General features: G+C 50.7%; 1 protein-coding gene across 3 annotated transcripts in view; it reads left to right on the plus strand.

The window, feature by feature from the left end:
• DENND5A (DENN domain containing 5A) overlaps positions 1–26,724 on the plus strand; it is an 89,155-nt gene that overhangs the window by 56,569 nt on the left and 5,862 nt on the right. For 2 of the 3 annotated variants that reach the window (XM_047753470.1, XM_047753473.1), the window contains exons 9-17: positions 6,987–7,137; positions 7,755–7,884; positions 10,111–10,242; positions 13,760–13,912; positions 19,804–19,888; positions 21,630–21,714; positions 21,855–21,983; positions 25,247–25,368; positions 26,321–26,466. In XM_047753470.1, the coding sequence (XP_047609426.1) occupies positions 6,987–7,137; positions 7,755–7,884; positions 10,111–10,242; positions 13,760–13,912; positions 19,804–19,888; positions 21,630–21,714; positions 21,855–21,983; positions 25,247–25,368; positions 26,321–26,466 (1,133 nt within the window). The remainder of the gene's footprint in view (positions 1–6,986; positions 7,138–7,754; positions 7,885–10,110; positions 10,243–13,759; positions 13,913–19,803; positions 19,889–21,629; positions 21,715–21,854; positions 21,984–25,246; positions 25,369–26,320; positions 26,467–26,724) is intronic. The other variant, XM_047753471.1, reaches the window with a different exon arrangement.

Below are 26,724 nucleotides of genomic sequence, written 5' to 3' on the forward strand. Positions count from 1 at the left end.
GGTGGGTGGGGCTTAGTCTCTGGATGGGATTAGAGGCGGCTGTGTGCCTGGGGGGTCTTTAGGCAGCCTGTTTAGTGAGGGGGCAGGGCTGTGATCCCACCTGGATTGTTGTTTGCCCTGGGGCTTCTCAGCACTGACTGAAGAGTAGGGCCAGATTTTCCCAAAATGGCCCCCTCCAGAGAAAGGCAGCTGCTGAATATTCCCGAGAGCTTTGCCTTCCATGTCCCTCCCTCACAACAAGCCACATTCACCCCTGTTTTCCCAGGATGTCTCCCAAGAACTGCAGTCAGGTTTGACCTAGGTTCCTGTGGAGACCTCGCTCTGCCCTGGGACCCAGTGCACGTGGAAGTCTGTGTGTGCCTTTTAAGAATGGGGTCTCCGTTTCCCCGAGTCCCATGGAGCTCCTGCGCAGAAGCCCCACTGGCCTTCAATGCCAGATGCTCCAGGGGCTCTTTCTCCCAGGGCCAGATCCCCACACGTGAGGGTTTGATGTGGGGCTCAGAACTCTCACTCCTGTAGGTGAGTCTCTCTCTGTGAACCAGTTAGTTTTCAGTCTGGTTCACAGGGAGGTATGGGGTTGTTTATATCGTGAAATCACCCCTCCTACCTCTTGATGTGGCCTCCTCTTTTTCTTCTGGAGGAGGGTATCTTTTTTAAGCTTTCCAGTCCATTTGGGTGGAGATTGCTCAGCCTTTAGTTGTGAATTTTGTTGTTTTTAGGAGAGAAGTTGAGCTCCAGTCCTTCTATTCCACCATCTTAATCCTCCTCCTCCAAGTGCTCACTAAGTATTGAGTGAATGAATGTGCCAGGTACTTTTTTAGGTTGTGAAGATACAAATGGTACAAGTTTTGGACAATGGCCTGCTTCCTCAGCCTGACTTTGGATAGCCTTCTGACTTTGACTTTCAGCTCTTGCTCCAGGCCTTTTGTTAAGGTCACAGCCCTTGGCTGAGATGCGAGGACATGCTGCCTTTGTGCATGGAGTGCTCTAACTGTCCTGCCTTCCTCCCGGAACACACCTCCCGGAACACACCTCCCGGAACACACCCCGTTTCAGATTCCTGAACCCTGCCTAAGGCTTTCAGCCCGGGAAGCTCGACGGAGATGTTTGTGAGATTGTGGGTTGAGGCGTGCCCGTCATGGCACAGCAGAAACGAATCCAGCTAGTAACCATGAGATTGTGGGTTTGATCCCTGGCCTCCCTCAGTGGGTTTGGGATCTGGTGTCACTGTGGCTGTGGTGTAGGCGGGCAGCTGTAGCTCCGATTTGACCCCTAGTCTGGGAACCTCCATATGCCATGGGGGCAGCCCTAAAAAGACGACAAAAAAAAAAAAAAAGCATTGTGGGTTTAGAGCAAAGTCTCCTAGACTGACTGTCACTTTAAGTCAGGACTCTCCAATCTTTTCATGTTGTGTTATACTTGAAGATGACATATGGCTTGTGGGACTGCGAGGAAGAGTTTGCTTGTAGCCAGAGGCTGTACAGTGAGAGGCTGTATATAGTCACTTGAGGTCTTGCCCTTGTGCCCAAAGAGATGAGGCAGTCAGTTCTCAGCCGCTCTGTAATCCGTTTGTTGGATACCAAATACTGATTTGAATTTCTCTGGTCTCATTTGTGGCCAAGACATGAATTCTTGTGGTCCTGTTAGAATGTGGCATTTGGGATATGGAAGGAGGGTTAACTAACCCTCATTTCAATGACTCATTTCAGAAAAATGGGTGTCATAGAGACCCTTCAGGCTCTGCTCCCAGGAATCATGGGACTCCCTCTGCTGTTGCTGCATCCACCGGGTGCGGGTGTGCGCTGTTGCTGCATCCCCTGGGTGTGCCCCGAAATGTGCACTCCGTGTATTAGCGCATGGTTCTTGCCACTGGCCTCGGCTTGCTAGCCTGAAGGAGTAGCATAGCTGCCTCCCTCCACTCTGCATAGACGCCTCAGCTTCTTGAATCAGTGTGATTGAAGAATGGTAAGAACCTATGCAAAGGGTTCTTTTGGTGATACTTTACAGTGTTTCGTTTAGAGGGGATCTTGATGGCCCTTAACTCCACCCTTTCAGTAATGTTTCAGGTAGGGCTTTCCCTTTGGCTCACCGTTGTAGCTGGAGGGCCGAGAACGGCGCTGGCCCGTTTGAGAAACTTGGTGAGGTTTCTGCTGAATGAGAGTCAGGCTGGGAGGAGCAAGGTGAACGCAGCAGGGAAGGCGACCTGACCTGGGACACGCAGCCGGGCCCAAGCTGCGATGTCTTCACGTGTGTCTAGAAAATACCAGGCGAGAATTAGCAGCTGTTTTGTTCTTCCTCTTCATTTAAAGTTTTTGAAACGTCATTAACGTACAGTACACGGCGTGTTGAAAGCTCCGTGGCAGTTGCGCGCAGGTCAGGGACACTCGCCGCTGCTCCGCCCTCCATCCCTCCTCGTCCCTCTGCGTCGCCAGGCAGCTGCGACAGGATCTCTGTCATTACGGAGTTTGGATTTTTGTGGTTTTATGTAAGTGGAATCATACCGTGTGTGTCTTTATTGTAATCTCCTGGTCGTCAGGGTAACTATGTTGCGATTCATTCATGTAACGGTCCGTCGCGTGACTGTTACTATAGTTTGTTTTTCTGTTACCTGTTGGTGGGCAGGTGAGCCGTGTGGACATTTGTGTTGAAGTTTTCGTGTCATGTTTTCTTTTTCCTTGGGTAAATACTCAGGAGTAGAGTGACTGCACTCCCATATGGTATTTGTATGTAGACTTTTGAAGAAATTGCCAAATTGTCTTTCCGAATGCTGCATGTTTTACGTTCCCTCCAGCAGTGTTTGAAGTTAAGAGTTCGCCCACGTGTGCTCAGCTTTTTCAGTTTGTGCCTCTGATAGGTGTGCAGTGGCATCTCACTGTGGTTGTGATTTGCATGTTCCTAATGACGGATGACGCTGGATCTTTTCTCATTTGCTTATTCACCCTCCAGCATCTAATGGGGTGAAGCGCCTGTGAACATCTCTTGCCCGTTTTTCACTGAATTGTTTATTGCTGAGTTTGGAACGTTGTGTATTCTGTATACAAGTCTTTTATCAGATGTGTCCTTTGCAGATATTTCCCCTATTCTGTGGCTTGTCTTTTTGCTCTTGTAGTAGTTTCTTTCAAAGAACAGTTCTTCATTTTTTTTTTTTCTTTTTACAGCTGCACCCATGCCCTGTGGATGTTCCCAGGCTAAGGGCCGAATCCAAGCCATGGCAGCACTGGACCTGAGCCACAGCTGTGACCTGCACCACAGCTTGTGGCAATGCCAGGTCCTTAACCCACCAAGTGAGGCCAAAGAAAGAACCCACATCCTCACGGCCACTACGTTTAGTTCTTAACCCATTGAGCCACCGGGGGATTCCCTTAAATTTTTTTTTTCTTTTTGTCTGCACTCATGGGCAAAAGGTCACAGAAATTTTTTTTCTATACATATTCTTTTGGAAGTTTTTACTTTTAAGCTTATTTTTAATTTTTATTTGTTTTACACTAATTTTTTTATTACTCGATGAATTTTATTACATTTATAGTTGTACAACAATCATCACAACCAAATTTTATAGCATTTCCATCCCAAACCCTCAGTGCATCCCCCCACCCCCCCAACCTGTCTTCTTTGGAAACCATGAGTTTTTCAAAGTCTATGAGTCAGTCCCTGTTCTGCAAAGAAGTTCACTGTGTCCTTTTTTCAGAGTCCACATGTCAGTGATGGCATTTGATGTTGGTATCTCATTGTCTGACCGACTTCACTTAGCATGATAATTTCTAGGTCCATCCATGTTGCTGCAAATGCCGTTAGTTCGTTCCTTTTCATGGCTGAGTAATATTCCATTGTGTCTATGTACCACACCTTCTTGATCCACTCCTCTGTCGATGGACATTGAGGTTGTTTCCATGTCTTGGCTATTGTGTATAGCGCTGCAGTGAACATTGGAGTACATGTGTCTTTGCGAGTCATGGTTTTCTCTGGATAGATGCCCAGGAGTGGGATTGCTGGATCAAATGGTAGTTCTATTTTCAGTTTTCCGAGGCATCTCCATACTGTTTTCGATGGTGGTTGCACCAATTTACATTCCCACCAGCAGTGTCATAGGGTTCCCTTTTCTGCACACCCTCTCCAGCACTTCTTGTTTGTAGACTTTTGGATGATGGCCCTTCTGGCTGGTGTAAGGTGGTACCTCATGGTGGTTTTGATTTGCACGTCTCTGATAATGAGTGATGGTGACCATCTTTTCACATGTTTCTGGCCATCTGTGCGTCTTCTTTGGAGAACTGTCTCTTTAGATCTTCTGCCCATTTTTGGACGGGGCTGTTCGTTTTCTTGGTGTGGAGCTGCAGGAGGCAGTTATAAGTTTTGGAACTTTTAAGCTTTATATTTAGGTCTGTGACCCATTTCAAGTTGACGTTGATAAGTAGTGTAAGCTAAGGGTCCAGGTTTCTTTTTTCCATATGGGTATCCAGCTGTTCCAGAATCAGATGTTAAAAAGACTGTCCTCGCTCTAATAAATTGTCTTTTCACCCTTGTGAAAATGTCTGTGATCTCTGTACATGAGTCTACTTCTGGATTCTTGTTCTGTTTCATTGATCTGTTAGTCTGTATTTACACCACTTCTGCACTGTCTTGCTTACTGTAACTTTGATTGAATCTTAAAGTCAGGCAGTGTTAGTCCTTTAACTTTGTTCTTGCGTTGCGTAGTGTAGTCCTTTTAATTTCATACATATTTGGAATCAGTTTGCCAGTCTATAGGTAGCCTTCTGAAGTTTTTGTCTGGGTTGCCTTGAAGCTATAGACCAGTTTAGGGAGAACTGATGTTTTAACATTATTGCGTCTTCCGATATGTGAACATGGCACGTCTCTCCATCGACTGAGTTCTTTAGTTTCTCTCAGCAGAGTCACGTAGTTTTCAGTGAACAGGTTTTGCATATCTTCAGTCGTATTTGTTCCCGAGTATTGCATATGTTTACTGCTATTGTAAATGGTATTTTCACACTTCAGTTTCTCATTATGCATTGCTAACGTATGGAAATATAATAGAGTTTTGTGTGTTGATCTGCCCTAGGGCCATCCTAAACTGGTAGTTTTTTTGTATATTCTTTCATATTTTTTATGTATACAAATCTTATTGCCTGCAAATAATGATAGTTTTACTTTTTCCTTTCCAGCCTTGATGTCTTTTACTTTTTTGTTGCTCTGGCTAGAGCCTCTAGTACAATGGCAAATAGAAGTGGTGAGCGTGGACATGCCTGTCTTATTTCTGATTTTAGGGGAAAAGGATTCGCCGTTAAGTGTGGTGTTACCGCCATGGTTTCCAATCACTGAGGCTGTTAGTTTCTGTTAGTAGCTTGCTGGGAATTTTTATCAGATGTGGGGGTTGTCTTTTGAAATGCTTTCTTGATTCCTTTGGGATAATTATTTGGTCTTTAGTTTTAGTTTGTTAATATGGTGAATTAAATTCATACATATTGTTTGTTTGTTTTGTCTTTTCAGAACTGCACCTGCAGCATACAGAAGTTCCCAAGCTAGGGGTTGAATCTGAGTTGTAGCTGCCAGCCTACCCCACAGCCACAGCAACGCCAGCTCTGAGCCACGTCTGTGACCTATACCACTGCTCACTGCAACACCAGATCCTTAACCCACTGAGCGAGGCCAGGGATTGAACCCGTGTCCTCATGGATATCAGTTGGAATTGTTATTGCTGAGCCACGATGGGAACTCCATGATTTTTGAATGTGTAAATCAGTCTTGCATTCCTGAGATAAACTCTATTTGATCATGACATATTTTTGTTTATTACTAGATCTGCTTTCCTAAAAATTTGTTTAGAAGTTTTGCATCTATTTTCATGAGGGATTTGGTTCATAATTTTCTTTTAATATCTTCTTCTGATTTGGTATCAGGGTAATGCTGGCCTCATAGAATAAGTTGGGAAATAGTCTCTTCAGTTTCCTGGAAGATCTTGTGTAAGTGATATTATTTCTTCTTTAAATGTTTAGCAGAATTCATCAGTGAAGCTACCTGGGCCTGGAGTTTTCATGGTAGGAAGGTTTTAGACTATAGGTTCAATTTAAAACTTAGCTATAGGGGTATTCAGGTTGTCTTTTTTCCTTGAGTGAGCTTTGTGACTTTCATCTGTTGTCACATTTGTTGGCGCTAAGCTGTCTGTAATACTCCCTTAGTAATATCTGCAGGCTCTCTAGCAACGTCGCCCCTCTTTTCTGATGTTGGTGGTTGTGTCTTTTAAAAATCTGTCATCCGAAGGACTGATAACATTTTTGCTGATCTTTTGAAAGAACCAGTTTTCAGATTCACTAATTTTCTGTTTGCCGTTTCTTTCTTTCTTTCTTTCTTTTTTTTTTTTTTTGCTTTTTAGGGCCGCACCTGTGGCATATGGAGTTTTCCAGGCTAGGGGTCTAATTGGAGCTGCAGCTGCCGGCTTGCACCACAGCCACAGCAACACCAGGTCTGAGCGGTGTTGTGACCTACACCACAGCCATAGCAACGCCAGATCCTTAACCCACTGAGTGAGGCCAGGGATCAGACCTTCAACCTCACGGTTCCTAGTCAGATTCGTTTCGGCTGAGCCACGACGGGAGTGCCTATTTGCTGTTTCATGGAGTTTCCTCGGGCCTTTATTGTTTCCTTTCTTGTACCTTGTTGGTATGTAATTCGCTCTTCTGTTTCTAGTTTCTTACGGTGGAAGCCAAGGTTGTTAGAGACTTTTTTCCTAAAGCTCTAAATCTTTTAAGTAATATTTTAATGATGTCACACAAATTTTGATATTTTGTGTTTTCTTTTAATTCAACTCAAAATACTTTCTCATTTTCCTTTTTTCACCCTCGGGTTATTTAGAAGTGTGTTATTCAGTTTTAAGACATTATTATTGATTATTGTCACCAGACATACTTTGTAGATTTATGTTATTTTGAGTTTATTGAGACTTGTTTTGTGACCCAGAATACAGTATATTTTATTTTTTCATTCTCATCCAGAGAAGGCAATTGAGCTGCGACTGGCAAAAATCGATCATACTGCGGTTCACCCGCACCTGCTGGACATGAAGATCGGACAAGGAAAGTATGAGCCGGGCTTCTTCCCTAAGCTGCAGTCGGACGTGCTCTCCACCGGGCCAGCCAGCAACAAGTGAGTCGACCCCAGGGACTCCCTCGTGCAGCTCTCTAGCCGTGGTGGTGAGGGTCGTGCGGGACCTGGCGGAGACCCTGGCTATTGTAAAGCAGATAATGGAGAAGACATGACCTGTCCAGGTTGTTCACATGCTTGGACAAGGGAACAGGTGAGAGCGGGTCGTCAGCTGCCTCCGCCGTGCAGACTGGGGTGACACCACGTGTCAGCCGTCGGAGGGCAGGCTGCGGCTGGGCGCCCAGCCAGCGCCGTCTCCAGGAAGTGGTGGCCGAAATGGTTGGAGTCAGAATTGAAAGTGGGTCCCTTAGCAGGACTGCTCTTCTTCGTTACTTTTCTGATAATTGTGTCAGTGCCCAGGCAGAGCTGGGGGAGAAGAGATCTGAAAGCAGGGCTTCTGTGGGTGTTTGAGACTGTGTGTTATATATTGTATATATAATATCACATCCATCTGTTTCTGTTCGCTGAGGAGTTAGCTCGCTCTTCCGCAGTCACTGATCTTTAAGCTGCGCTTTTCAAGTTTCGGAGCCACCTCTGGGGACTTCGTGGGGATTTCCCGTGGCCAGCATTGGTCCCTGGATGTTTTAAGTTTCCTCCTGTCAGTTAACCTTCCTTCTTAGCGGGAGAGTCTTCATCGTCGGCTTTGATCTCGCCAGGTGGACAAAAAGAAATGCCCCTGCCCAGTGGAGGCGGAAAGACCGGCAGAAGCAGCACACGGAGCACCTGCGTTTGGACAATGACCAGAGAGAGGTCAGACTCCTTGGAAGTGACCAAGAATGACCCTGTCTTCATGCTCCACCCCCTTCTCGTCCCCATTTCCTTGGCCTCTGATCTGATTCAAATGTCCTCTCCAGCAAGGAGCGTTACTGATAGGTTCGTTCCTGGTAGCTGGTGTGGGCCCAGGTCACGGCAGATCCAGGACGTGCAGCGTCTGGCTGAGCCAGATGTGCGGCCTTGTTCCGGAGCGATGCCAGTGCTTGGAAGAGAACTTTCGCTGCCCTGTCAGTAGTCGCTCGTGCAGGCGTCTTCCTCCCGGGGCCGGGGGAGCGGGAGGGGAGGCCGGGACCTCAGAAGATGAGTTTGAAACTTGGGAGGAATCTTTTTAAAATTTTGGAGGCTTTTTGTGGTGGTACGGTAGTAAAGAAGTCAGTTTTGCTCGAGTGAGGAGGAGGAATAGCTGAACTGGGGTTAATGCTGTGAATCTCTAAACCTGGGGAAGGGGAGCCTTTTTTCCTATTTCTTCTGCATCTTAATTAATTAATTTTGGCCACACCTGAGGCATGAAGAAGTTCCCAGGCCAGGGGTCAAACCTGTGCCACAGCAGTGACCCAGGCTGCAGTAGTGACAGCACTGGATCCTTAACCTGCTGGGCTACCAGGGAGCCTCCTGTGTCTTACTTTAAAATATGTGATCTTGACTTTTTTCTCAGAGGAGCAAAGGAATTTATTATTGAAGATTCTTGAATTGACCTGAGACCTTACTGCTTGTAAGCTGAGTTTCTTAGTTCTGGTGTAACTTTTACCAGTAAAGTTGCTAGTTATAAACCTCAGGTTGGAGACCCTGCCTTACTGAGTTGCAGAGAAGTTGTGAAAATGGAGCTTCATCTTTAGAAACAGTTCAGCAACTTCTCTTTGAGAAAAGGCTCTGCTGTTTGCCTTTTATACCAGTAAAGTCCAGTAAAGCATGTTGTTTTCATATGTGTCTGGCACCTCAGTGATTGGGAAAATATTTTGCTTTTGCCATGTTTTAAGTGAGTTAAATTAAAATTGCATGTACGGTTATGAGTTCGTAACTGCTGGTTTAGAGAGTACAGTTTAGCTTAGAGTTGCTGTGAGGTGGCGTAATGGGTGTTGGATGCAGGGTATCACACGTTTCCCCGGCTCTCCCACCTGTTTATTGAGCACGTTTTGGTCAGAATCACTGTAGGAAGTACTTCGAAATGTAAGGAGGACAAGGAGGCCCCTTTGTCCTTAGGGAATCTTAGTTTATTAAGGGAGCAAAGGCAGGTACACAGCTGGCTTCTGTAGAAGAGTCTCGAAAGGGCCCATAAGAGGCACACTGGTGTTTCATCACTGGTCAGAGAAAGCAGAGGTCCGTTGTCTCCAGGGTACTCTCAAACAGAACTGCTCGGGGGAAGCAGCATTTAAGTCTTGAGGAGACAGAGGCGAGCAGTGTAGCAGAGGAGGTGCAGGGTCCAAAGCCTGGTGGTATGTGGCGGAGGCTGTGGGCCGACAGTTCTTAGGAGGGAGGTCCTGGAGGTACCGGCAGGGCAGAGGCACGTGGCAGCAGCCCAGGCCACGGTGACTGCAGCCTAAGCCTGGGGGTCAGTGGGGGCAGACGAGCGGCCAGAATGGAGTGGACGGACTTGTGCCGGCATGAATCTGGGGAAGGAGGAGGTTGGGAGAGAGATGTAGGTCGCGAACCTAGACTCCTGAGAGGCGCTCAGTGTGTGGGTTGCTGCATCGGTGCGGGTTCTCTGTTAAACAAGGATTTGGGGAACCACCAGCAAATGGTCGAAAAGCGGAAACGGAACTCGTGCTGAGTGTGCAGACATGCTTTCCAGGCCCAAGTTAGCGAGCATGGCAGTCTTTGAACAGAGGAATCAAATCCTCCCAGCTGGGTGGGCAAAGCGATTTTCTCAGTGATGATGCTCTGAGCTCCGAATGGGTTACTCCTAAGAGCTGCTCACACGTGGTGCAGCCTGAGTTGTAGTTAAAAACATGACATAACGTTAGAGCCACGGTAATTCCAGTAGTTAGGGAGGGCTTTACATCAGAAAAAAAGCACTAATTTATCACCTTATTTCACTTTCCCCCTAAGATAACACAGTGTTGCCTGTTCATCTTGGGGCTCCGAGCCTAGAAAGAGGCCGTGAGAACGTGCAGGGTGGCAGCGCCCTCTTCAGACGCCCACCAGGACTGCTTGCCCGTGGTCCGTGTGCCTGGGCAAGAGTCTGATTTTTCCCCTTTGCTTTAGAAGTACATCCAGGAAGCCAGGAACATGGGCAGCACCATCCGACAGCCCAAACTGTCCAACCTCTCCCCGTCCGTGATCGCCCAGACCAACTGGAAGTTCGTGGAGGGGCTGCTGAAGGAGTGCCGCAACAAGGTGGGTGCCGGCGCCCCTGCGCTTGCGTCCCCGGGCGCCTCTGCGCACGCGCGTCCCGGCCGTCGAGGGGGAGCGGGGCTTCGCGCCGCCCGTGCTCTTCCCTGAGAGCGAAGATGCCAGGCACGCAGTGGGGTCCTCCTAATGTTCAGAGCCTCTGACCTTGGAATTAGGTGTATTTGTTTTTTAAGAAATAGACCGTTAATGAGAGCAAGCGCACTTGCTTGATGTAAACTTAACATGTATTCTTTAAACCTGAGAGGCAGATGTGGTTTTTAATTTTAGACCTCTTATATTACTTATTTAAAATCATTAAATTTAAGGAGTATCTTAAATAATGTAGTCGAATTGTCTTCAGCAGATGAGTCCTAAACATGAAACTGTTTTTGTTTTAACCTGATGGCCACTGATGTCATTTGTCTAGAAGCGAGAATTCACTGCGTGCCTGCTCTGTGCCAGTGTAGTATTCAGTGTAAGCTTGTTGTCGGATGTTTTTCTGCATTTCCACAGGAGTAGTCATTTTTAAAAGTTTCGTTAGGGTGTAGCTGGTGTGCAGAGGGCTCCGACGTGCCCACGTGCGTCTCGGGGAGGTTGGACGTGTGCACACGCTGGTGATGCCGCCACCGCCGTCACGGCAAACATCTCCTTGTGTTCTTTCGTGTTGTTCGCGTGTTTATTTTGTGGTGAGACCACACCGTGAGGTCTGCCCTCCCGGCCTAGCCCGCGCTGCGCTGTCCTGCCAAAGAGCAGTGGCTCGCACTCTGGAGCGTCCTCATCTCACCGTCAGTCCTGACACTTCGTACCCCCTGAGCGCAGGGCCCCCTTTGTCCCCAGCCCCAGCCCCAGCTGCCACCACTCTGTTCTCTCCACTTTGGCAGTGAGTTTGACTCGGCAGTGAGTTTGTTGGCCGACGTCAGGTGCCTTATGTGAGTGGAATCACGTGCTGTGTGCCCTGCGTGGCTTGTGTCACTGAGCGTCTTGTCCTCCAGGTTCATCCGTGTCACTGCGAACGGCAGGGACGCCTCTTTCAAGGCTGAGTGACGTTCCGTCCCGTGAATTGACCACAGGTTCATCTGTCAGGGCTCCCGAGGTGGTGTCCAGATCTGGGCCATTGGGAATAATGCTGCCGTGAGCCTGGGGTGCGGAGATAAGAGATCCCAGTTTCAATTTTTCTGGGTATATATCAAAAGTGGGATTGGATCACCAGAGAATCACTCTTAATTTTTAATGTTTTAGTTATGACTTTAAATTTCTAATAAAAATATATAGCCTTTCAACCCAATCAGTACACTGTACTTTTAAAGAGAATTGAACAAACTTGGTTTTTCCTACATCTGTTTGTTCATCAGTGGAAAAAGGAGATTTTCCTGCCTTTTATTTCTAAGTGGTCCTCATTTATAGAGTGAAATCAAATACACTTTCTTTTGCAGAGGAAATTATAACTGTTTCAAGTCAGGTTGATAAATCAGTACTGATATTTTGACTTGAGGCGTTTAAAAGAAAATGCGTGGGTTCGTCCGGGTCCTGGATGCCCACAGTTTTCCCAGCAGCGTGGTCTTTTCTGCCCCGAGGAGCATGGGCGGTGTTGACTGTGGTGGAAGAGGGCTCCTCTCTTCTCTCTGGGCTTTGCTTCTCGAGTTTTGAGGTACAGGCCGGGCAGTGGCAACTTCCTTACGTCCACTGCCCGACCAGCCATGACCACGAAGGTCATGCCCACTGCAGGTTTGCTAACATGCGGGAAAGTGTACGTCTTCGGATCGAAGACATGCAGTCGTGGGCCTTACGCTGTCACTGTTGGCTGGCCTGTGGAGCAGCAGGGGACTCTGAAGCTGTTAGAAGTGAAAATTGGTACAGCTGCTTTGGAAATCAGGAACGCATTGACTCCCCAGTATTCTGGGTATTTTCCCCAGAGCAGCCTTTGCGATGGGAGCCAGGAGATAAAAGTATCAGAAGGTTGACAGCAGGAGTCTTGTAATAGCCCCTGACCAGAGTCAACCCAAGTGCCAGTCAGTAGGAGAACACAGAATCAGTTGCAGTGTACTATGCAGTGGGGTACGATGCAGTGATGGAGGCGCACCGCGGGTGTCGTTGTCAGTGCGGATGCATCTGACAAACGTGACGTTGAGTGAAAAAGAAAATGACGAGAGGAAATACGCTGGCAAAACTGAACCGCACTGTTTAGGGATGAAACATCCGTGATGATCGTTTTCTTGCTTTTCTGTAAGTTTATTGTGTGAGTCAGAAGAGTGACCACTTCGAGAGCGGGAAGGCGATCTGAAAAGGCACCCGGGCTTTTCAGGGGTGCAGGTGGGAGGTAGGTTGGTTCCCAACCTGGGTATGGCTGTGATAGTCTAATAGCACACACACGTGTGCGTATAGGTGTCTGTACGTGAGATCTGTTTGACAATAAAAACATTAAAAATAGACTGGAAAGAAATTCGTCAAAATGTGAGAGTTGTTGCTTTTGAAAGGTAAGATATGGGTGATTTTTTTTTTTTTTTTTTTGCCTTGGTCTTTAGATTTTTGTCACAGAATTTATAACAAGGTTAAATCTTACTTAAGAACTTGGATTTAGTGTTCAGGCAGCTTTAGATTCAAAGACCAAATCTGCTACTTCTTTGCTTTGTGAGTTTGGGTAAGTTACTTAAGTGCTCTGACCTCAATTTCCTCATCGTAAATTGTGGAAAATAGTAATATCCTCAGTTATTAGGCCTAATTGAGAAAAGGTAATGCTTAATACAAGTCCTGGCACGCAGTAGTTAAAACTGCAATTCTCATCATACAGCATGTTTTTTTTGTTTTTGTTTTGCAATGAGCATGTGAAAATTTTTACCTAAAATTACTTTTTTTTTTTTTTTTTGCTTTTTAGGGCTGCACCTGAGGTGTATGGAATTTCTAGGCTGCGGGTCGAATCAGAGCTACAGCTGCCAGTCTACACCACAGCCACAGCAATTCGAGATCTGAGCCGCGTCTGTGACCTGCACCACAGCTCATGGCAACACCAGATCCTTAACCCACTGACTGAGGCCAGGGATTGAACCTGCATCCTCATAGATACCAGTCAGGTTCATTACCACTGAGCCACAGTGGGAACTCCTAAAAGCAAATTATTCCTTCTCAGTTTTTATCCCCTTGACAGGTACTTTAGATGTATTTCCAGGATTAAATGCTGAAAGGATTGTTTGATAAGTTAAGCGGTGAGAAGCCAATAATGTCAGAGGGGAGCCTGATCAAAGGGTTTGCTCAACTGTTTTCATTTCGTAAATGGAAAGACTGAATCTGGAGTGGTGACGTCGCTGGCCCGGCATCGTGCCGCGGTTTCCGTGTTCTGTTCTTCTCAGCTGAGCCTTTGGAGAAGCTGCTCGGCCGTAACCTGCCTGGAGGGCATAGATGCCCCTGAGCTGTGGTCCACCCCGTCTTGCCCTCCGAGTCCGGCGGTGGCTGTGCAGGCGGCCACAGCCGCTGCGGCTGAGTGGGGTCTCACTGTGGGTGCCTGGTCTCACTGACTGGTTTCTTGTAGACCAAGAGGATGCTGGTGGAGAAGATGGGGCGAGAGGCTGTGGAGCTGGGGCACGGGGAGGTGAGCATCACAGGAGTGGAGGAGAACACGCTGATCGCCAGCCTCTGCGACCTCCTGGAGCGCATCTGGAGCCACGGGCTGCAAGTAAAGCAGGTAGCGACTGCCTGCCTCTCCCTGCTCAGCAGCTGCCTTTCCCCTTTTCTTTAGTAGCTTGCCCACACTTGTCCGGCTTTTCTACATTTGAAAAGGGCTTGAAACGTGTTCAGAGGCAGTTTAATTAGTGGAAAAATTAGAGAATATATGTAAGAATCCAGAAAATATGTACTTGGGGCCTGCAGTGTGCCAGGCACTCTTACAGGCACTTGAGATGCCTCAGTGCACAAACAGACCGAGATGCCTGCCCTCGGAGTTTGCATTCTCATGAGCACAGCGGCATCCACCTCATTAGTCCTTCAGAGCCATTCTCTGTGCACATGGGCCCGTGTACAGCTGCGAACTGACAAATCCAGCAGAACAACGAGATAGCTTTTCACATCGAATAGGATAGCTAAAATAAAAAAGACAATTACAGGTACGGCGTTCCCGTCGTGGCTCCATGGTTAACGAATCCGACTGGGAGCCATTAGGTTGTGGGTTTGATTCCTGGCCTTGCTCAGTGGGTTAAGGATCTGGCGTTGCCGTGAGCTGTGGTGTAGATCGCAGACGCTGCTCGGATCCCCCCGCGTTGCTATGGCTGTGGTGTAGGCCAGCGGCTACAGCTCCGATTAGACCCCAGCCTGGGAACCTCCATATGCCGTGGGAGCGGCCCTAGAAAAAGGCAAAAAAAAAAAAAAGACAATAACAGGTGTTAGTAAGGATGTGGAAAAATCAGACCCTTCCGATGTTGCTGATGTGACTATAAAGTTGGTCCAGCTGCTTCAGAAAAGACTCTGGCAGCTCCTTGAAGAGTTAGAGTCGCCATATGACCCAGCAGGTCCACTGCTAGCTACTGGTCGAGAGAAATGGCGGAGCAGGTCCTACTTCTGGCCGTCTTACTCCCAATATCCAAAACGTGGAACAACCCAAATGTCTGTAAGCTGATGACTAGAGATGCTAAATGCGGTGTAGTCGTATAGCGAAATGTTCAGCAGTAGTAGGAGTGAAGCAGGACCCAGTACAGTGAGGATGAGGCTCGAAGACACGCCAAGTGGAAGAAGCCAGACACAGAAGACCCCCTGGTGTACGGTCTCCCTTGTGTAAAATGTCTGGAATAGGCAGACCCGTAGACAGAAGGTTGGTGAGGGCCAGCAGGAAGGAGGGACGAGGCGTGCCTGCTAGTGGGGTTTCTTTTTTGGGGTACTGGAAAGGATCTGAAATTAGGTACACGGCTCTGTGAATAGTCGAAAGAACCGATTTTTTGCAAATTCCCTTGTGGTGCAGTGGTGAAGGTGCAGGTCGCAACTGTACGGCTTTGCTCTCTGGCCCAGAGCATGCAGCCCCCGCCCCCCAGAAAGGTTTTTGGTGCAGAAAATTGTACACTTCATAAGTGTGAATTTTATGGTGACGCGAATTATGTGAGCTGTAAAGCTGTTTTTTAAGAAATCCAAATGGGATCATACTGTGCGTAATGTCTTGGAACCTGTTTTTTCTCCCTCAAAATACCTCTTGCATGTCCTTAACGAAGCTTTAGGTGACAGCATAGTGAGTGTTTCAGAGCCGAGACTTTAAGTCAGGGAGTCCTGGTTTTAATTCCCGGTTGATAGGTTTATGAGGCTGAACGCGGTGCCTAGCTCCCCTCAGCTGTTTCCACGTGTGTGTGGTGGAGTTTTGAAAGTACTCACCTCTGTGGGATCCGGGTGGGGACGTGATCAGGTCATTTGTGTAAAGCCCACAAATGGGAGGTTCTCTGAATGTTTGTGTTCTTCATCTGAAATCTCGGGTTTAATTACTGTTGCCACAGTGTAGATCTGCAGCACGAATCAGTCCTTGGTCATTTGGGTTATTTCTGATTTTTCAGTATTATAAACAAGACTGTGATTACAGATTTTTTTTGGCCACACCTGTGGCGTGTGCAAGTTCCTGGGCCAGGGATTGAACCTGCGCCACAGCAGTGACCCAAGCTGTTGCGGTGACAGCACTAGATCCTTAACCTGCTACACTGCAAGGGAGCTCCCAGATTTTTAAGAATGTTAATCATCGTGTATCACACCCCTAAAATTTTGGGAGTGCTGCAGGATGGTAGCAACTCCTTGGGCTTTGGGTTCAGAAGGACTTGCATTTTATTTATTTGTTTATTTATTTATTTTGGTCTTTTTGTCTTTTAAGGGCCACACCTGCAGCATATGGAGGTTCCCAGGCTAGGGGTCCAATCAGAGCTGTAGCCACCAGCCTACGCCAGAGCCACAGCAATGCCAGATCTGAGCCACGTCTGCGACCTGCACCACAGCCCATGGCAATGCTGGATCCTTAACCCACTGAGCGAGGCCAGGATCAAACCCACACCCTCAAGGTTCCTAGTCAGATTCATTTCTGCTGTGGGAACTCCGGACTTGCATTTTCATCCTAGCTTCAGTGGATGACTTTACATGACTTGTGATTTCAGATCTCATCTTCCTTATCTGTAATACAGAGTTAATGAAACCTGCCTTTCGGGGTCGTTATGGTGATTAGATACAGTGAGAGTAAGTTTCAGCGTGTTGGTACGCAGCATGTGACAGCTATGACTATGCTGGGTCTGACGTGAAGAATTTCTGTTTCTTTCCTTTTCTCTGTAATAAAGGAGTGGAACATACATACTCATTTTATCATTTTCCTTCAGGCTTAGCAAGCCTGGCAATATAGTTAAGGTCTTTCAGTTTTTTTGTGAAACGTATGCCCCCCCTCCCCAAGCTTTTTAACATTCTCCATAAAAATCTTTAGGGGGTTAGTTAGTGAGGCATTATAAAATAGTAATAATACCATATCATCACATGTTTTAACCTGTCCCCTGAGGCTTTGCAGCTACATCCTTCAAGAATTCACAGGGCAGAGTTCCTGTCGTGGAGCAGTGGAAACGAATCCGACTAGGAACCCTGAGGTTGCAGGTTCGATCCCTGGCCTGGCTTAGTGAGTTAAGGATCCAGCGTTGCCGTGAGCTGTGGTGTAGGTCGCAGACGTGGCTCGGCTGTGGTGTAGGCCGGCAGCTACAGCTCCGATTCAACCCCTAGCCTGGGAACCTCCATATGCTGCAGGTGCAGCCCTCAAAAGACAAAAAACCTTCAATAAACAAAGGAGAACCCAAACTGCAGTCTTTGTTGCTAACCTCCTAGGTCAGCTGCCTGCCTGCAGGGCTGCCTGCAGCAGGTGCTCACGAGAGCCTCTCTTTTCCTCACTCTCTCTGGCTTTTGGAGACATTTCCCAAGGATGTGGACTTCCTTCTTTAGTATGTTTTGTGACAGTTAGAGGTGAGGTTTGGTTTTTCACACTGGTTTTCTGACTGTTGCCATTTGAGGACTGGTTAGTGAAAGGGATTGTTTCTCATTTTTCATGCATGTGACATTCTTGGAGAATCTGGTGCTGTAAGTCGTGTGGCCACATTCCCAGATGGCTCGCCGGGCTGTATTGAATCTTGCAGTCCCAATCAACCCCTTTGCCAACAAAGAAAAAGAACAATCACATCTCTTGAACGAGAGCGCCCCCCTTGCCCTGTCACTAGGCCTCAGCCCGGCTGCTCTCTCACCTGGCCCTTGCTGTCCTGCTCACTAGTGCAGTGGCTGAGTGCCCAGGCGGCCTCGGGCACAGCGGCCTGGCGTCGCTCTTGCCTTTGACGCCATCACTGCGTGTAAGGACTCTGGTGACCGGCCAAATTTGTGTCACATCCAGACGGCTGCCTTCCTAATCTGCTTTGATTCTGGAGATAGTCTGCTCCAGTGGTTTCGGTCAATGGATGGATGAATGGGTTTCTAGAAGTTGAATTTCTAAATCAAAGAGCATTTTTTTTTTTTCTCTTTAGGACAGCACCTACGGCATATGGAGGTTCCCAGACTAGGGGTCAAATCGGAGCTACAGCTGCTGGCCTACGCCACAGCCACAGCCACGCAGGACCCCAGCCACGTCTGCAACCTACACCACAGCTCACGGCACTCAGCCACTGCACTAGTGAGCAGGACAGCAAGGGCCAGGTGAGAGAGCAGCCGGGCTGATCCTTGACCCACTGAGCGAGGCCAGGGATCGAACCCTCAACCTCACGGCTCCTAGTCGGATTCATGTCCACTGCGCCATGACGGGAACTCCAAGCGCATGGATGTTTTAAGCTCTCATCATGCATCTCCTACGTACACCGTGTTGCTGCACCAGTCGGTAGCAGCACAGGAGGGTAAATCTCACTGATGATGTTGGCCAGGTGTTTGCTCAAACATTTGGTATTTCAGTGAATAAGAAATAGTCTTTTCTAGTTTTAGCTTTTTTTTTTTTTTATAAACCTGTCGTTGAGGTTTTACATTGGTTTAATCTTACAGGAAATCCAAACATACAGAAAGTTTATGTCAAGAGTTTGCTGATCTATAGATGAGGGTCTTTTTCCCCATTCAAATGCTTGAATTCTTTTTCCCCCAAAACAGCTCAAGTTGGTGGATAAAAATAAAACAGAGCCTTGAAAGTCTCCTGGGGAAAATCCTGGGACCTTAAATCCTCACATTCATTGCAGAGCGTAACATTTTCTTCAGAAAGTGTAGCTTCAGGAGTTCAGACGCTGTCTTCCAGAAGGAGCCTGCGGAGAGCACCCTTCGAAGGGCGATGGTTCCAACACGAGCTCCTCTGGCACCTGAGGCCCAGCACTGTCCTGCCTAGCCGTGCGCTCTTCCTACAAGTTACTTAGTTTTTCTGACCCTCAGTCTGTTCTTTTCTGGAGACGCGAGGACAGGGCTACTGGTCTTGTAGGGTTGTCTGGAACGTTAAATAAAATACTGTGTGTTAAAAACTCAACACAGCGCTTAGTTCATAGCAAGCCCCAGGACGTGCTCTGTAGCTTCCGTCATAAAATACAGTCACATAATATAAATGATCATAATAAGTCCTACTTCTAAGTCAGACGTGTACTACGTTTATATTTTATCGACTGTATGGGAAGATTTACCACGAATCCGCTTTTCGTTTTCTTTTTACTTTTTGGCCACCCCTGTGGCGTGCGGAAGCTCCCGGGCCGGGGAGCAGACCTGCCGCACAGCATCAGCCCAAACCGCTGCAGTGACCACCCACATCCTTAACCTGCTGGGCCACTAGAGAACTCCCGTGCATCTGAAAGAAAGTTTATATCCTGTGGCAAACGTCACTGTGCACTAGAAAGAGACAGAGCAGTTGCTGGGCGGCCGGCTGGGCCACTAGCTGTAGGCACGTTGTTCCCTTATTTCAGGCTCGAACGTGCTGCTCAGGTTGCGCCGTGGTGAAATGACAGATCACTGCACGTCTCCAGCAGTTGAAGCTGCGTGTCTTAGGTTTTTAAATGCCCGGCTGTGCTGTGTGGACTGCGGTGGGCCTCAGCTCGCAGCTAAGGGCCAGCCCCCTTTCCTGCAGCTTTTCCAAGTGCCCGCGGTAGATCCTCCTGGTGATGGCTTGCTCTCCGTGGCAGCCCTGGGGCAGCCGTGCCTTCAGATGTTTCAGGATGTGGAGCTGTCATAGAGTCTTATAGACTGGGTCTCAGCGCCTCTGTGCAGAAGCCACATCGTCTGCTCGCCCAGCGGACCTTTAGCCAGCAGACCATTTAGAGACTGATTGGTCATTTGCTTCTTTCGTCCTTCCCACTGGGCCAGTGGCAGGGTCTGTTTTGGCCACGTCTTTCCTATTCTCCGTGGAGGACCCATTTCTTTGTTCTGTTCCCTTTCATTCTTTATCTTTCTCCTGGATTTAGTGGGTGGGGGAGTGTCTGTTTGTGTACACTGCGTCCAGGAGTAGGTTGAGATCAGAAACAGGACAGATGCTTTTTAGCGGAAGCCCACATCTCTGTGTTCAAATCATCTCTGACTGTTGGCTGGATGCCGTGCCCTCAGAAATCTAAAGTGAGAGGTCTTTCTTCCTTGCATTGGTTCCAGGGGAAATCAGCCTTGTGGTCGCACCTGTTGCATTATCAGGAAAACCAGCAGAGAAAACTCGCCTCGGGAAGCGTCGGCCCGTCAGGTAAGGCGGTCTCTGTGCCGCTGGACCGCTCGCCCTCCGCGCGCCCCGCTGCCCCCTGAAGGCAGCGTCTGCGCAGACTGTCACTGTCGCGGGTCAGTGAAGCCTTCGCGCTGTCCCCTTTCCTTGTGAAAATGTTGCACCGCAGGGCTCTGGGCCGCAGAGCGTGCCAGGCCGTGGGGTTTGCTTCCATCACGTGTTTCTGGAGACTTTTGATCAGTGAGATGGGAGATTTACATCAGCAGGAACCCAGTCCTGGAATGACTTTGGGTTTTAAATGAGTTGGGATGCCCTGTGCTTGGAGCAGACGCTCTTCTGAGATGGGCATTGAGATGACCTATCCTGGGTCGGTCCAGAGAGCCTGCTTGTCGGTGTCCGGCTTTGGAATCCTCAAAGTCAAGGCCTGGTGTATATGGCCCCCGTACGCTTGCTTTCTGTTTTTTTGTTTGTTTTTTTATTTTTTTAAATAAAAATATCGGAGTTGGCAGGGGCCTCAGGGCTCATCTTGTCCGGCCCTCATTTTACAAGAGGAGGAAACTGGGATCCAGACCACACAGTGAACTGAGAAGGAGGCCAGACTAGGCGCCTCTGGTCCCCGGGCCTGTTCACTGCACTGTCCGCAGTGTCCCTTCCAGGCAGTCCCTCCTCCTTCTGCTTCTCGGCAGCATCTCCTCTCTCTGCCAGGGAGTTTTTTGACCTTTCCTGGATGTTCTTATCCTCATGGTAAAGATGGATTTAAGTGAGTGAAAAGGTAGGCTGAACTCAGTGTCGACTTTGCCCTTGAACTAGCTGATCTCCACTGGCACTGAACATGGGGGAAATAGTTGGCTAAAAACCAGGCACCAAAACTCTCTAAGGAGTTTGTTGGTCTACTTTCTGGGTATGAGAGCAGTCTTCTCAGAAAAGCTGTAGAAGTTATTGCCAAGGGATAAACCATGGCCAGAAGTTCTCAGCAGCTAATGATGGTGATACTAATTTTATTTTATTTATTGTTGTCTTTTTAGGGCCACACTGGAGGCATATGGAGGTGCCCAGGCTAGGGGTCGAATCAGAGCTACAGCTGCTGGCCTACTCCAGAGCCACAGCTATGCTGGACCCGAGCCGTGTCTGCGACCCTCACCACAGCTCACAGCAACACCGGATCCTTAACCCACTGAGCAAGGCCAGGGATTGAACCTGCGTCCTCAGATTTGTTTCCACTGAGCCGTGGCAGGAGCTCCACAATAACTAATTTTAAACACTGGACCAGACACGAGGCTAGAAAGACATAGAATCTAGGGGGGGCTGAGCATTCTGGATCATGTTCTTTGCACGGCCTGGGGCTCTCTGAGGCAAAAGCAGGACATGAGCAGTAGCTCCAAGTAGAAGCACTGCTTCCGTGACTTACGGTGAGAACCTGCTGGGTTAGGGGCCGGAGGATCTGCGTTTCATCCAGTCCCGGCTTTGCCACTTGGGTGACTGGCGCGAGGCAGCTGACTCTTCTGAATTTTAGTTCCCTCCTTTGTGATAACTTTCCATGATTGTCTCATAAGTTGTGAGAGAGTTAAATGAGATAATATGCATAAAAGTATGAAGTCTTGATACCTAGAAGGTACTTACTAAATATTCACGAAATGGCTGATGAAAGCGCTACCAAAGCAAGCAGCCTTTTCCTGTAGAAATTAGTGACGTGAGACGAGAAGGGTCATCCCTGTTTGGGGGGGGGGTCAGATCTCTGGACTTAACCACCTTTTTTTGGCCGTAGGAATATTTCTTGATTCGGAGCGGAGGAAGTCCGATGCCGGCTCAGCCATGTCTCCCCTGAGAGTGTCCCTGATTCAGGACATGAGGTCAGGCGGGGCTCAGGTGTGATAAGCCCCTCAGAGTCTGTTTCCAGTTGTCGCCAAGGCGTCCCCTTTGAACAGCGGGCTCGGGTCTCCCCTGTGGGCGCCTCTGCCCCCCTCCACCTCCCTCTTCCCTCCCCGCTCAGGCACATCCAGAACATCGGGGAGATCAAGACCGACGTGGGAAAAGCCAGAGCGTGGGTGCGGCTGTCCATGGAAAAAAAGCTACTTTCCAGACACCTGAAGCAGCTTCTCTCAGACCACGAGCTCACCAAGTAAGGCCACTCCACCTGGAGTAGAGCCAGCTCCTGGGAGTGGCCGGCGGGGCTGGCAACCCCCACGGGAAGGGGGTGTTGGGTTTGTCCCTACTGCTAAATGCAGGGACGACGCTCAAGGAGCCGCTGAGCGTTTCTCAGTGTTTCTTCTTCTTCTGTGTCTGCTTATGTTACGTCCCTGCCTTCTGCGTCTGCGTGCCCCCCACAACGGCCTTCTGAACAGAGGCGGTGAGAAGGGTGGACCCTCAGTGGGCACCTCCGAGCTGGGGAGTCCTTCTCTCCTTGTGACGCACACGTGACCTGTACGCCTCGCGGGCATCTTCTTGGTCTCCTTCCCGTCTTGCGGGGAGAAGGATGGGACAGTGAAAACGACCCCCGGAGATGTCCCGTTAAGTCCCGTTCGTGCCTGAGCATGGGGCCAGCTCGGGCGCGGATCTCTGCGTGTCCCGCCTCCCACCGCAGTCCCCTCTCTCGATTTCACGTCCTTCACGTTTGCTCGGGCCTTAGTCACTGGAGGGGACGGGGGCTCTCCCTCTCTGCCTCTCTCGCTACCCTGGCGGAGAGCGGGCTGAGAGGGTCCAGCCCCGGTACCGCTGAAGTCAGGGGCAAGGCTACGCATGTGGCCTGTGAGCCTAGAGGCTTCTGTGCCTTTTTTCCGTGTATAACGTGCTTGGTTCTTTCTTCATCGGCAGGCCTGTTGGGCACGTTCCCTTGTGATTTTCGTTTCCTTGGGTATCTTTTCACGATACCCTTTATCATGTGACTCCCCTGTGGACGATGCAACGGGAGTGAACCTTGGGGAGATTTTGTATAATGGACTAAATCTGCAGAACCTTTTGTTTTGCTTTTTAGGGCTGCCCCCACGGCATATGGAGGTTCCCAGGCCAGGGGTCGAATCGGAGCTACAGCTGCCAGCCTACACCACAGCCACAGCAACACCAGATCTGAGCCGAGTCTGTGACCTACACCACAGCTCCCGGCAACACTGGATCCTTGACTGACTGAGCGAGGTCAGGGATTGAACCCGTGTCCTCATGGATACTAGTTGGGTTTGTTAACAACTGAGCCACAATGGGAACTCCTGCAGAATCTATTTTTATTCAAAGTGAAAATGTAATTTTTTAGACTGTTTGTTGTGTGTTTAAACCACAGCAAGAAACCAGATTTAAAACCTTGAAAGGTTAGAGAGCTCACTTTGAGAGGTTATGAAAGAGCAGTTCTTAAAGTGCTTACATTGGATTCCCTCTAGAGACAAAAGGGCTTCGGAATAAAATTTGAAGTTGAAAGAACAACTGAAAGAGAACAGTGAACATTTAAGCCTGGCATTTGGAAGCGAATCGTTTGTGTGCCAGGTTCTAGAGGACCGGTGTGGTCCTGGCACAACCTGCCTCTGGGGCAGGGTGGGCACCAGGGTCTGATGGGGCAGGCGCGACCCTGCTGCTGTGGGGGCGTCTCCTGCTGCAGGTGGCTGAGAGGGGTCAGGCCAAGGTGCTTTGTGAAGGCAGGGGCAGCGGATAGGCCTGTGGCCCGTGAACCTAAAGGCCTGGGCGGCAGCAAGCCAGGGACAGGCCGTGGGGTTGCTGTTTGGTTTGTTGTTTTAAGCCATAGTTTTGCTAGAGGACAGAGGCTGAGAATTGACTCAGTGCCTAGACCTTCTCACAAGAGAGTCTGCCCCTGCGCTTCTCCAGGGAGTGGAAAATGAGCAGGGTTTGCTGCCACAGGGGGCATTTGGGGCGGGCGTGGGGAGAGGAAGGGGGCACTTGGCACCGCCTGTCCTCCTCGCTCCGCCCTCTCCCTGCTCGCTCGCTCGAAGCTCCAGCCCCTCAGACCCTCCTTTCAGGGCCTGGTCGGTTCTCCCTCGTGGCCCTGTTCCCGCTGCTGGGTGGGGTGCTCGTCCTGGGTCTGCGTCCGATCGTCAGCCTCGCTCCCTTGGTGGCAGGAAGCGCACACTCCTTCTGCCCACCTGGGTCACAGTTTGGATCCTGCATGACCTCTTGTCTAGCCCCGCACCCCGCCTGCGTGTGCCCGGTCCTCAGCCTCGGCTCCGTCTGCCCCTCCCTCACTGCCGCTGCCTGGGCTTCGCCCTCAGGCCCCTTGCACCTGCAGCTGCACTAAATTTAAGCTTCTCGAAATTGGCCGCGGCCTTCCCTTCACTTCTGCGAAATCCATCGCTTGGAGGGCCGATGGCCAGTGCTTCCGCCTGTGTGTCGAGGGTCTGTCATTGATCCTGGCGGAACTTCCCGGCACGTGAACGGACCGCTTCTCGGAGCCGCAGCTCTAGCCAGCTCGGCTTTTCCGCTCTGTCCCTCTCCCCCTCGACGACCCCCGTCTGAGTCCGTGGCGTCCTTCAGGCCCCTCCTGTTCTGGGGCCATTAGGCTTATGGCTCTTTGAATCCCAGAGAGAGCTTTTCACCTGGCCGCTCGGTGCGGGCCGTCTTCTACTGCAGCCTCTTCTGATTTATTCTCCACGACAGTGTTTAAGGGTAGCAGCTGCGCAAAGGAGGCCTCGGCTGGTGGATTAGCTGTGGAAAGGGTCTCAGCAGCCGTCTGGGCGGCCCTGCCCTGGTCTGCTGAGGCCCAGAGCTCTCGGGCAGGGCCAGGGCCGTCTGGGCCGGCAGGACGGGCCCTTCCTGTGTTCTCCGTGTGCTTCCCTGTGCATCCGGCCCTCCATGGCCTCGCTCCTTGGGGAGGGAGCCTGGCCCCGTGGGTGCAGGGGGCCTGCGCTGCCCGGTAGGGGGCTGGTCTCTGATGCAGGAGCAGCGGGTGAGGTGGGACTGGAGGAGGCTTCAGACGAGGGAAGGGATGGCCTGCAGCTCTTCCTGCTGGAGCCCCAGTCTCTCTGTCCCTCTCCCCGGAAGCTGTCCCCGGCTCCCGCTCTCCTTCAGAGGGGTGCCCTGACCTGCGGGTCTCGGGTCTGCTGGGGGCCCGAGACTGGCGGTGCAGGCGTGCCGACCCCGACCTGCTGCCAGCCGTCCGTCGCTCCCCACGCACCACGCCCCGGCGGTGCCCACGGCATCCCTGAGGGGTCCGCAGCCCGCGTCCTGACAGCTGACATCACAGTAGGTCCAGCCCTCGGACGCAGGCAGAGCGTGGTTCCTGCGGGAGCTTCAGCCCCTCTCCCTCTGGTGCTCGGGCCGAGTGCTGGCTCTGCCCCCTCTGCGGGGCTTGCCTTGACGTGCTCTTAGCGGCCTCCTTCCAGAGCCGGCAGAGTCCGGCCTCTCGCTCTCTTTCGGCGGAGACTGACGGCCACCTCCCTCCCGCAGGAAGCTGTACAAGCGCTATGCCTTCCTGCGCTGCGACGACGAGAAGGAGCAGTTCCTCTACCACCTCCTCTCTTTCAGCGCCGTGGATTACTTCTGCTTCACCAATGTCTTCACCACCGTCTGTGAGTAGCCCCGCGCCTCCCAGCGCCGCAGGCCCGCGGCGTCCCCGTTAGTCGACGTGCACGCGCCCTCCGGGGCTGCTCCTGGAGCTGCCTGCTCTTGTTCTGGGGGAGGGAGCTCCCGGCCTCGTGTGGGCCCAGAGGTCCTGGGTGCCGCTCTGAGGCCTAAGCAGCAGCGGCAGGTGGCGCGGCTCCCTCGCTCTGCACGCTTTGTGGGGCGCGCTCCCTCTTGGGGGCTGACAGCATCGCGCAGCATCACAGGTTTCAGGCTGGCCCCGGGGATGCAGAGAGCGGGCGGGTTGGGTCCAGGCCCCGTCCTGCCCTCCCTCCTCATGTGTCTGCCAGCAGCGTCTGCCCTGCAGGGGGCCTCCGTCTCCTGCCCGCAGAGTGGGGAAGGGGCTTCAGAACGCTCCGAGGAGGCCCCCTGGCGTCTCGTCTCTCCAGCACCCAGAGACGCTGTGCGGGGACAGGGTCTGGGTTTGCCCCGCAGCTGATTGTCTGCCCCAGCAGCATGGACTCGTCCCTCTCAGAGCAAGGGTCGGGCTTTAGCCGAAGCAGCACCGGGCTGGAATGGAGGAGATCTGGGGGGAACTGTTGCCCTCTCAGCATCTCAGAAGATGCGTTGTGACACCTGCCTGGCCTCTCTGGGGCCTGTCGTTAGAGTCATGAGATGATCACGAGAAAAGTGCCCGGAAAAGCAGTTCAGCGCAGGGTTGAGTTGGTGATGTCGTTTAAGGAACAGGCTTGCTTAGCTCTGAGCTGGCAGCTGCCTTGGGTTTGGGTGTTTCGGTGGTGACCCTGAGAGGAGTGAGACTGAGGAGAAGACCGGTTGACATTCGCAGCTGGCCAGGGACTGGGTCCTCGGGGCCCGCTGCTCTAGGCCCTGGACCAGGAGCACCCCTGGGGCAGGTCAGGGCCCTGAGCCCTCCGTGCCTTTGTGGTTTCCCCTCACCAGTGATTCCTTACCACATCCTGATCGTGCCGAGCAAGAAGCTGGGCGGTTCCATGTTCACCGCCAACCCGTGGATCTGCATCTCAGGAGAACTGGGGGAGACACAGATTCTGCAGATTCCCAGGAACGTGCTGGAGATGACCTTCGAGGTGTGTATGACCCGGACCACAGCCCCCGGCCGGGTTTCAGCAGCCGCGGTGGGCAGGTTTCTGAGGGTGGCCCCGAGGCCAGGATCTGTGCAGTTGGGCTACTGGACCTGTACCGAGATGATGAGACCAGAGCCAAGGCCGACGGGGGAGGGGGCGCCCGCCCGTCCGTCTAAGTAGTCCCTGGCTGGAAGACGCCCGTCTGCACTGCCCGCCTCCCTGTCCACGGCGGGTGGGTCGAGAGGCCCCCAGGGTTCTTGC

Source organism: Phacochoerus africanus, chromosome 11 (assembly GCF_016906955.1).
Source record: "Phacochoerus africanus isolate WHEZ1 chromosome 11, ROS_Pafr_v1, whole genome shotgun sequence".
Taxonomy (NCBI): domain Eukaryota; kingdom Metazoa; phylum Chordata; class Mammalia; order Artiodactyla; family Suidae; genus Phacochoerus; species Phacochoerus africanus.